The 10,848-nt window shown below is 38.1% G+C and overlaps 1 protein-coding gene across 1 annotated transcript in view; it reads left to right on the forward strand.

Annotated features, from left to right (window-relative positions):
- The window catches only part of PTPN21 (protein tyrosine phosphatase non-receptor type 21), a 34,722-nt gene extending 33,852 nt beyond the window's left edge, over positions 1–870 (forward strand). Inside the window, exons 17-18 of the mRNA XM_054400292.1 lie at positions 31–191; positions 742–870. Coding sequence (XP_054256267.1) covers positions 31–191; positions 742–870 — 290 coding nt within the window. The remainder of the gene's footprint in view (positions 1–30; positions 192–741) is intronic.
- Positions 871–10,848: the final 9,978 nt, after the last annotated feature.

A 10,848-nucleotide genomic window follows, 5' to 3' on the forward strand; every position in this document is an offset into this window, starting at 1 on the left:
TTGTTGTTTTTATCTTGTTGAACTTAATAGCGTACTTGGAAGAGATACAGTCAGTGCGGCGCCATACAAACAGCAGTGTGGATCCTAAAAACTCAAATCCTCCTGTCCTGGTACATTGCAGTGCAGGTGTAGGACGAACAGGAGTGGTCATTCTGTCAGAGATCATGATCGCTTGCTTGGAGCACAACGAGGTGATCCCTTTCTTTCTTGTGCTTTAAATTATATTAGATGTCTATATTCAAGAACACGCTTTGTAGCTAGTCTTTGAGTTTGTTATTAAATGCTTTGTTGTTCAGTGTAGTGTATTTGCAGTATCAGTCTCAGCAGAGGACAAAAGGAGTAGTTTAATACAATAAAACCTGGTCCTATTAGCTTTTAGCCAGAATTGACAGCCACAGAATGTTTATTAATAACAGTATGCCAGCTGAGACTCAACAAACTGATTGCTTCATTTTGCACCCCTGTGCACTACAACAGACTTTTGCATCCATTAGATTTGTGAAGACCCCACACCCCGTGAGTTAGGCAAGTTACATATTTCACAGATGAGGCAGTAGATATAGCCAGTAGTGTAGTGCAGTCCATACTGCACAGACATGAGCAGTGAATTGTCAGAGCTGAAATCAGAGCAGCTGATTCTGCCCTGAGATAACTAGCACTGCTCTGAACCTCCTGCTGAAAATGTGCAAGCCATTCTTCCTGTTCATCAGTCACTTGTAATGTTTTGTTCTCTTCCTCCAGATGCTGGACATCCCACGAGTGCTTGACATGTTGAGACAACAGAGAATGATGATGGTGCAGACGCTTTCACAGTACACTTTCGTCTATGGAGTTCTCATTCAGTTTCTCAAAAGTTCTAGACTTATATAATTCCTTCCACTTCCTAAGGAATACTGCAAGAGGTTACAGAAATAAAACTACAGTTGTACAGGCAGACCTGCTCTCACTGGTGTTTGCTTCATGTGATGAACCACACAGTAACCTTTTGGGGCTGGCATGTGACTGTTCAATTTGAGTCAGTGTTAACAGAGCAGGATCTTTGCTGGACTAAATTTTTCCCATGTTCAGCTACAGTCATATTAAGGAATGATTTTACTTGTACTGGTCTGTGGTACTTGCATATGCTCTTTAGAGTGGTGTTAACTGTGAGCAAAGTATCTTATGGAATGGAAGCATATGGCACAGTTTTACTGACATGATGTTTTATAACGTAATGGTTAACTGTGTGAAAGCTAAAATCTGTAAGTGCACATGAGGGGAGAAGCCTGCTCCTTGGGAATGTTAAGGTCTTACGCAGTTTCATTCTGCTTTCAATTTTATATTTAGAACAATACATTTGTATTTTTTTAAAAATAGCTTTTGGTTTCCTCTGGTTTACTCAGCAAAATTTGCAGCTCTTAAATATTTTAAGCTGCTGCTTTAAGGACAGGTACTTTTATATTCAGCATTTTTTAATTTAAAAACAAAACAAAACCCCACAATGGAACACAGAGCCAAAAACTTTTATAAACATGATAATATTTTCAGGGGAGAAGTAACAATGTTTGAACTAACTTTTCAAAAATAATGCTAGGGGAAGTTATTGATAGTTATAGAGCTGTGTAATAAAACTGACAAGTGAAGGGTGGTGTTAACTGTCGATAGCTTCCGTCTGAGTGGAGGATGTTAATCTGTAACAATATTCTAATTATCTACAAGGTTATTGGAAACAAATGGATGAGCAAAATTACAGATTCAGTATTATTCATGCTTAGCAGTTTGATTTTACTGGCTGAAATCAAAGCAGATGCAAATGTTTAAGCACTTTTCTTGCTGTTATTTATGTAGTTAAACATAGAAACTATATTCATGCATTTTTTTCATAGGCTAATGTACCATTATTAACCTGTTATTTTAGGAAGAGCCTTTTAAGTTGATGAAGTGGGAGAACCAAAATAGGAATAAGAAGGTGCATGGTGGCAAAGAGGAAGAGATTGTATGAAACAGAAAGGAGGAGGCGTGGCAGCTATGATTGCTGGTTTACACAGTGGAAAGGTGGCTGTTAAAAATGTTTGTTGTTCCCAGTTGTGAAAGCCTTTAATGCACGGGAAGTTTCTATAGAATCCTCTAGACTGTTTTGTCAGTACTAGAAGAGATTTTGCTAATGCTGTGCAATGTGGCAGTGAAGAATATTCACAGAAGTTGGTTGAGAAGACCTGCAGAACCTAAGTACTTTTAGAGGTGACATTGGAGATAGGTGTATTTTAGTAGCTGTGTATGTGGCTGAGCCAATGGACCTGAAGATGAGTCGTGTCTTTGGTAAATTCCATTTTGTCCCATGGGTCTGGTCTAATGACAGTATCCCTAAGTAATCCTCAATCTTGTGGTTTTCAAATGGAGACAGTGTGGATTTACCTGTCTTTCCAAGTGTTTTGAGATGCTGAGTTGAGAATGCCTATTCAAAAGTGAGCTATTAGTTTGTAGGTATCTGGTCTAATTTAAAAATGTGCCTGTGGCAGACCAGTGGGTAGGCATGTTGAAGTGGCCATTTCCCTTGATACCTGCTTAGCAAAATGAAATGAGACTGAAAGGAATTTTTTGTTATCACTGGTGAAATTATTTTTCTGAGCTGCAACAAGGGTTTGGAAGCTATTATGAATAATTAAACCCCCTTCAAAACAATAATTGTTTCCCAAACAATTAATTAAATATAATGAATAGACTGCCTCAGTTTCCTCCATAATAAGCTACTTGCACAATGAAGAATACACAGTCCAAATTACATTGTATTAATCTGGTGCATATTTTCTGCTTTCAGGCAGTCTGAATTGTTCTACTTGTAACTGCCAAATGTGAAACTGGAAGTCTAGAGTAAACCAGTTACTGAAGACTGAGTCTGTATACATAAATCTTGCAAACAAACCAATTTGACATTACCTGTGTTAACTAGAGTATTGAAACAAGCATACTTAGCTATCTGTATCATGCTGTGGTTTCAAAACATTGTTACTTTTTTTTGCCACAGTTCACTTCTGTCTTCAGAAATATATTTTGATCAGAAGGTATGCTCTAAAATGTAGCTTAGACCATTTCCATTGCTAAACTTTGGACTGTGATCTTCATAACCCAATACAAGCAGCTCTCAATGAGATTGCATACAAGCACAAGTTCAAGCAGCAACTATTAGCTGTTCAGCAGTAACTGGGATAGAACATCAGCTGTGAGGAATTAAAAGGAGTAATTTAATTTAAAACTTGAAGGCTTATCTGAGGAAATGTGTATCTTTTGGTGTTCTTTTTTGGTTTGCTGAGAGAAGTTGTATGTGTGCTTTAGAAGCAGTTGCCCTCTAATCTGGTAGTCACAGTCTCGATTTATTAATTTTGTTAAGCGTAACACTGCTACCTCCTCTACTTCAGCTTTCAGTTTTGTCCACCAGTGTCCATTTTTACATTAATGCGTTGGAACTCAATAGATTTGACTTCATGTGAGTTTTCCTACTGATGATAGCAGGATTGCTTTGTATGTAAGCATGTGGCTCCTAGTGAGCGCTGAAAATGAGTGGTTTCTGTTCTAAAGATACCAAATGGAAATAAACGTCGTAACCTCCTGTAAAAACAAAATCAATTTTGCAACCATTGTTCAGATTTTTCTGTTAAGTTTTAAAAGAAAATTCAGTTTTTAGCTTTGTTCTGAGCCTCGAAAAGGGATGCTTTTTTACAGGTAGCTGCACTGAGTGGTTCATGAAGTGTTGGACATTTTAAGAATATCCACTGTCCAAATCCAGTAATAGTGCTAGTTGGAGGTGGATTTATTTGTCCAAAGCTTAAAATTCCACAGTAGGCCTGTCTGTCTATTTTGCCAAATATGCTTCTGTTTTTATGGGGATGAAACCAGATAATTATGCAAGATTTGAGCTGTCTTTTTTTAATAAGAAAAGTTGTATGAAGACATTCTTGTAGTGAATGGCAAAGATGATACTAATGTCTAGGCATGTCAGAGCTCTCAGGGATAAATAAAGGTGCTATATACTGTCAAGAGACAGAGTTGCCTATCTTTGGTGGGTTAGGTGGAAAAATGCTTGTAGGGATTGAATTCTATAAAGAATTGGGAGAAGAATTCACAAATTGTAGTAAGGGCTTCTGCACATTTGTTTTCTTTCTTGGTTGCTCTAATGAGAGATTTTTGGCCAGTGAATCTTTGCAGACTTGGGCTAGCAGCTCTTCTCTAAGAAAGTAAGTCAAAGCCCTACTGATTGCAAAGATGTCACTGACTTAGCAGGCTTAGCTGTAGGCTTCAAATCAGTCCTCACCCTGTTCTGTAAGGAAGATGCTACAGTTTTATGTAGCACTTCTGCAGCCTGCACAGCAGTGCTCTCCTTTTTTTACTGTCCCCCACGAAGAGCAGAAAAAGTTTTATACCTTAATATCATTCTCATTTTGATACCTTTTGCACAAGCGAACAGTGAAAACTACAAGTGTAGGGTGCTGTGGTTTATGTCTAGAATACATTTAATTTGAAGCAGATGAGCAAAGAAGAGTTCCTGTAACTTCTGGAGATTAAAAACTGTTCTAAGTTACTATCAACATTTAGGAAAAAAGTAAACTAAAATAATAACAACCAAAAGTAAAATAAATGTGTACTAAAATGGAAAAAATCTTGTCATTTTGAGAAATTTCTTTTTGGCTGCTCTTGTAATTTTGTGTATCTTTTTTTGAAGCGGATGACATTTGAGACAATTTTCTCAAAAAATAGCTTCTTGAATTTAATAAGTAGGACTTTGTGAGATAGCTGCTATTTTTCTTGTTGGAGCAGCTGTAAAATTTGAGCGGCTCATAGATTTCAGCAGCCTCTGGACCAAACTTGGGAAGTGCAGGGTTGTTCATCATACAAGCTAGCTATGTAAGGAGACCTCAGTTTTTATATCAGTAACTAAACCCCTGGACTTAAAAATAGTGAACTCATTACTGTATTTCAACACTTAGTTCAAATGCATAATTTAAAAGAAGCAACAATTGCTAATAACACTGTCCTTTAGAGTCTAGGGAGTTTTGGGTTTGGCATTGTTGGTTTTTTCAATGCTGTGAAGTCATACAAAGCCATAGTCCAGTCCTGCGAGGTGCAAAATTCCTGCAGTTCACCCTGATACTGTAGGAATTAAAGAATGGACTTATTGTCAATGAAAGCCTGAGCCTTTAAAGCACAAATACTCATATGTCTGCTTTAAATTTAAATACAGATTACAAGAATTAACCAAAAGAATGCAGCAGGAATGCGCAAACATGGAGCTACAGCAATCAAAGGAAGAGTAGCTAAGATAGCTTGGAAGAAATTCTCCTGTGAAAGTATGAGATGTTGGAAGTAGAGAGTGAGGATTTGAGGAATGGCTGGAGGCATTTGGACGAGGTTTGGGAATCTCTTGTATCCACAGTAGAGCTTCTAGGAGGGTTTGATTCATACGATGTGTTTTTCATGGCATGGTAGGGTAAGTGAATATGTAGTCATATGAATTGTTTTTACTGGCTTTTTAGAATGTGATTTTTGAAACTCCAAATATTTTTCTGAGAGGCTCTGTTATTTTCTGTATCTTCATTTCCAAATATATTCAGTGTAATCTGTCAGCTCAGCTTCTGTTTACTTACTAAAGGTCAGATTTTTCAAGCCGTGGTCTCTGGTTTTCCACATGTAAAATGCAGAGGGAAATAGGCATGCATGCAGTTTTGCAGTGATAATTTCTGATGGATGCAAGTTAGATGATTTAGAAGTCTAAACACTTTATGAATGCAGCCAGGTGTTTACAGTAGGTGTGAATTGCACCATGTTAAGGCTGGGCTGAAAATCAGGCCATTGTAACGTGGAATTTAACATGTGCTTAGCAATCACGTCCCACTGCAGCATTTACAATACAGTGACATTAAAATTATATAATACCGCGCTAAGGCAAGGGAAAAACATCATGCTCTTTTAACAGTTGTTGCAAATATGTCTGTAAAAAAAAAAAAAACAACCCAAACAAAATATTTGTAGTAAGCTATTGGGGACCCGCTGACTTGGTGCATTCTGTTGGCATTGCTTGTTATTTGAAGGTCTACAGGGGCTTTAAAAAAAAACAAGTTTTAACTTCAACAAGCAGTTCAAAAAACACTTGCTAAGTGGCTTTTGGTTCTATTCTTTGCTACTTTCCACATGATGCTGTGTTAAGTGGTGAAGAATAACCTCCAGTATATTTGTTCTTTAGAAGTCTGGTTTTCAGCTATAAAAAGGAATGAAGATAGAATGAAATGCAAAGATCTAGTGAATAGAGTTCAAAACAGATCCAACAAGTTAGAGAGCAAGTCTGTAGATACCATGACACTATTTTGGTTCAGATGTGTGGCAATTGAAACTACCAAATCATTAATTTTATGACCACAGTTTCAGAAGGTGCCTAACTTTTATAAAGGGAATTTAAAGGCTGTTTTTCCATTTGGAAATACTTAGGTAAAAATTAGGAGACTGTAAATACTTTGCAAATGCCATCAATTTTTAGAATGATAGGAAACATGATGGGGAGAAACTATGCAGAATCCTCTAGTTTGTCACTTTGCCAATTCTGGATAATTCTGCCAGAGGTGGTGTGTGCTTTCCTTTGGAATGCCCACCATACCTGTTGTCTTTATGGCTGATCTGGGAGGGGTGGGATGGAAATTTTAGAGGCTAGACCTTGCAAATCAGTAAGTATGTACACTCCTGCACAATGCTGAAATCTCTTCATTCACTTAAAGAAATGGGGTGTTTGAAAGTCCTTTCAGCAGTTTTGTAGGATTGAGTCCTTAATGTCAGAGGAATGCAGTATCTGGCTTAATTTCTTTTTTCCATTTTCCTTTGATTCAATATGCAAGGATTTAAATGAGACTTTGTTTAAAGTGTAGCAAACATGGAGTATTATTTTCTAGTACTAAGCTAGTGGTTAACATGTCTATTTTTTTTTGTCTTGCAACCAATACTGTAAAAATGTATCATCAAAACAGCTTTAATTCTTGTAAAACTGAAATTGGTTTGTAAAACAATGTACAAATTGTGTTTCATAGACAGAAAAGCTTGTATTACTGAATGTAATATATGTGAAATGAATATATCATAGTCTATTTTTGCCATGGAAATAAATATTTGAAGCAATTGTGAGGTTTTATGGTTCCATTATTAAAAGGAATAAAACCCAGAGAACTTAGTTTTCACATGTGGTCCTAGGTTCAGACTTTCCCTTCTGTGCACAAAGATGCTGTCCCTTTTCTAAAGCACCGCAAGTGCGGTTCTGCATCTCAGTACAAATATTAAACTTATGCTGTCAAATATTAATAGCTGTCATCTTTGAGGCAGGAAAATCTTGTGCCTGCTGCCCTGTCGTTACTGTTTAGAATGTTTTGCATTTTCTAAAGCTATTTATAGTATTGAACGTTTCAATTTCCCTGTAACCTTTAAGTCGAGGAGAGAGAAAAGATTTTGGAAGTTGAAAAACCCTTTCCAAATGCGTGTGAGAGAGGAAACATTTGATTGTATGCTTACTGTCATTTGGGGCTGTGCCCATAACTAACACTGAAGTTTTTCTTCATTTTATAATTGATACATGTAGTTATAAAGGGAGGTGGTATAGAAGGCTTGCTGTGTAACACCTGGTGTGGCACAAGACCTCAAACATTGTAATAAATCAGTTTTGTGCTGGACATTGCAATTTCCCAGGGACAGTTCCATTTCCCTTGTAAAGACAAGGGAATGCTTACGTAACGTGCTGCCTACTTAACTGAATCTGAAAAGATGAGGCTTGTAACGAAAATTTGTCTTCTAGGTATGCTCAATTTGATAGCACTGATCAGCTTAAGGTAAGACATAGCAGCTATCCATGTACTTGGATCAGTTCTCAAATCCTGGGGAATGTGTATTCAGTGTGGGCAAAGCTCTCTTACTTGGCATGGAGTCAAAATGAGAAGAGGGAATGTGACTTCTTGGAGTCCTAAGCATATGATAAAAACATCCAGATGTTCTGATCAGATATTATTTCCACTACGTTTAGATTTGAGGCAAAGATTTCTTCAGAAACTAAGTTTCCTCTAAACCCAGGTTGCCCTAAACTGTTATTTTCCAGCCTCTGTAAAATCCCCACTGGAGCTTTTTTGTCACCTGAGCTAGCTGACAGGGAAGCAGATTGATTGCTGGATTTGCCACAGCTTCCTCAGCAGGACCTCCAGGACTTTGGTACAAGAGAAATTTGGGGTAGATGAGAGAGGTTCCTAGCCTAGGGCCTTGACTAGGGGAACTGAACTGGCTCTTACTCAGCTCTTGGGGGTGTTTTAATCTGGAATGGCTGTGAATAGATGAAGGTTACATGAAACTCAGGAATGCTAGGTACCTAGCTGAAAGCTTCACATTGGTAGTTGCTCTGCTTAGGATCTGATGGGTTTACTTATTTTTTTCCCCCCTTTCCTTTGTTGTTGTTTTACCCCTATTCCTTTTCTCTGAGGGGCCAATGACAGCATATAAATGTGTGTTCTCTCTCCCCTCTGTTTATGAGCATCGCTTGCAAGGCTGGACCCTCATGAAGACACAAGCTTCCCAGTACCACACACATGTTGCCAGTTTACCTCCTGCAGCCTGAGAACTATTTGTGGATGATCACAATTTGTGAGTATGATGAGAATGTCACTTAGGTACTGACAGGACAGTGGTGTTGCAGGAGAGCTGCAGATGTGAGGACTGGGTGATACATGAATGCTCACCATCTCTGAACTAAACAAATTGTTTTGCATTGCTCTATATCCCATTGGCTCAGTCTGGCTGTTGGGCAAGTTGAACCTTTTGCCATCAGCACTTGCATTTGAGTGGTGGCATTTCTGAGGCTCCAGCAGAACATAATGCTTAGGAAAATGGTGTTTCTGAAACTTAAAAGCTAGTCCTGTTGTTACAAATACTTTAAAATAGACTCATTAAGTCAAAGAAAAACTAAGCATAAGTAGGATATGGATGAGCCTGTATTTTACCAAAAACACCTTTGTCTTTCAGGAGTGCACAGGGTAGAAGACACATTGTAAAATTTGACTTCATGGCATTTGTTGGGAGCTGCTCTGAAACAGGGAATTCTGGACACGTGGGTATTTTGGGGCCCTCTGTTTGCAAAATGGTACAATACAGATGTAGGAGCTGTAAGGGATAGACCTTAGAAAAATTCTGTGCAATTTCTGGTCAATCCCATGTCCCAAACTGATCTGCATGGCAGTCTTTCAGACAGATGCCTGAGTTGAAACCAACATCTGCCACCCCAAACATAGCAGACCAGTATTATTTGCTGCCCTTCTTATTTTATGGATTTAAAATATCTGCTGTAATAAAACAACCAGAAAAGACTTGGAGGACTTGCAGATGAGGTTCAGATTATTATTATTATTAGTAGTAGTAATTTCTAAAATGACAATCATGTGCCTTTTATAAATTTAGAAGGACATCAAATCCTTCCATGAACAGACTCTGAATTATCGTACCCAGAGGCGAATGAAGAATTTTCGCTGGTGTTAAATACCTGTGAGGAAAGCCCCTGTCAAGCCCAGCTAATACTGACAATCAGTGATTTGAAGGAGCTGCATACTTTGCTCATGCATGTGTGTATCTGATTTCTTGCGTCTGCATGCTGTGTTATTCATGACTCACTGAAGCTGAAAATGTCTTTCCTTTGACAAAATCTTTAGCAAAAGGCTTCAGGGAATTATCAAACTAAACCAAATCTTCTAATGCCGAAGGTACTATTTTAGCATATTAATCAGGATTTATTGATTTTCCTACACCATACCATTATAGAAATAACTTAATTTGTTCTGAAGTAACTGTCTCTGAGCTCCAGAAATAGCAAGGGTTTACTGTTGTTCACTTGTTCCTTGAAGACTTGGAGCTGTAGGTCTCCATCACTTTAAATTCAGTCAATTGCCAGATGTTTACTTCTCTCCCTGAAGCAATTTAATCTTAAACTATAGATCTTAGGAATTTTACTGCCTCAATTTTCCTGTTTAAGCCATCCTTTCATCCTAAAAATATGATGTATTTTTATTTCCTGACTCTGGGGTCCTAAAAGCTATCTTGCAGAGGTAGGCCATCCATGACAGTCAGTAAATTTGATTAGATTTTCTTCGAGGGTGACTTCTGCCTTGAAAAAGAAAGGCATACAGTCAAGAATCAAGTCTATTAAAACTTGGGGTTTGATTCAGTTCCTCATGACAGCTCCAGAAGGATTAAGAAAAAAAAAATCACATGCAGTGCAATGGCTCTGCCAGTCTGAGACAGCTGGCCTGCTGATCCCACTTGTTATGGTGAAATATTCCCTTGGGACATTGGGCCCAAGGGCTCAATTCCTTCCAGGGTGCTGGTAGATGATTCTTTCTTCCTTTGGATGACTCTTTTTCAGCCTTACCTGAAAATGATCCCTACCACCTTCCATAAATGCACTCTTCCTAGGCTTCATGGGTTTCTGTAGCACTGCTGTGTTCAAATGATGACATCTGTTTTCTCCTTCATAAAGAGAAGGGAAACACTGCATTGCATAAGTAGTCAGGACCAAAATGTTCTTAGGAAGGAGGAGGAAAGTGCAATTGTTCACCAAAAATAGAAATGTAGAATGTTGATGAAGGATTTGTCTTCTTCCCAAGTTTCTCTTGGGTTTTAAAGGGCAGAAGGAGCTGTTTCACATCCACCTCAAATAGTAGAGCAATAGGAATCTACATGACAGGTATTAGACATAGTAGCTTTGATGCACTGCAAACAAACCTCAATAATCCACCTAGAATAAGCATTGCTGAACGTATGCACTCCCTGTAGTCAGGGCAAAACTTGTTCTTAGTGCCATGGTGTTAG

This window comes from Indicator indicator, chromosome 4, assembly GCF_027791375.1.
Source record: "Indicator indicator isolate 239-I01 chromosome 4, UM_Iind_1.1, whole genome shotgun sequence".
Classification (NCBI taxonomy): domain Eukaryota; kingdom Metazoa; phylum Chordata; class Aves; order Piciformes; family Indicatoridae; genus Indicator; species Indicator indicator.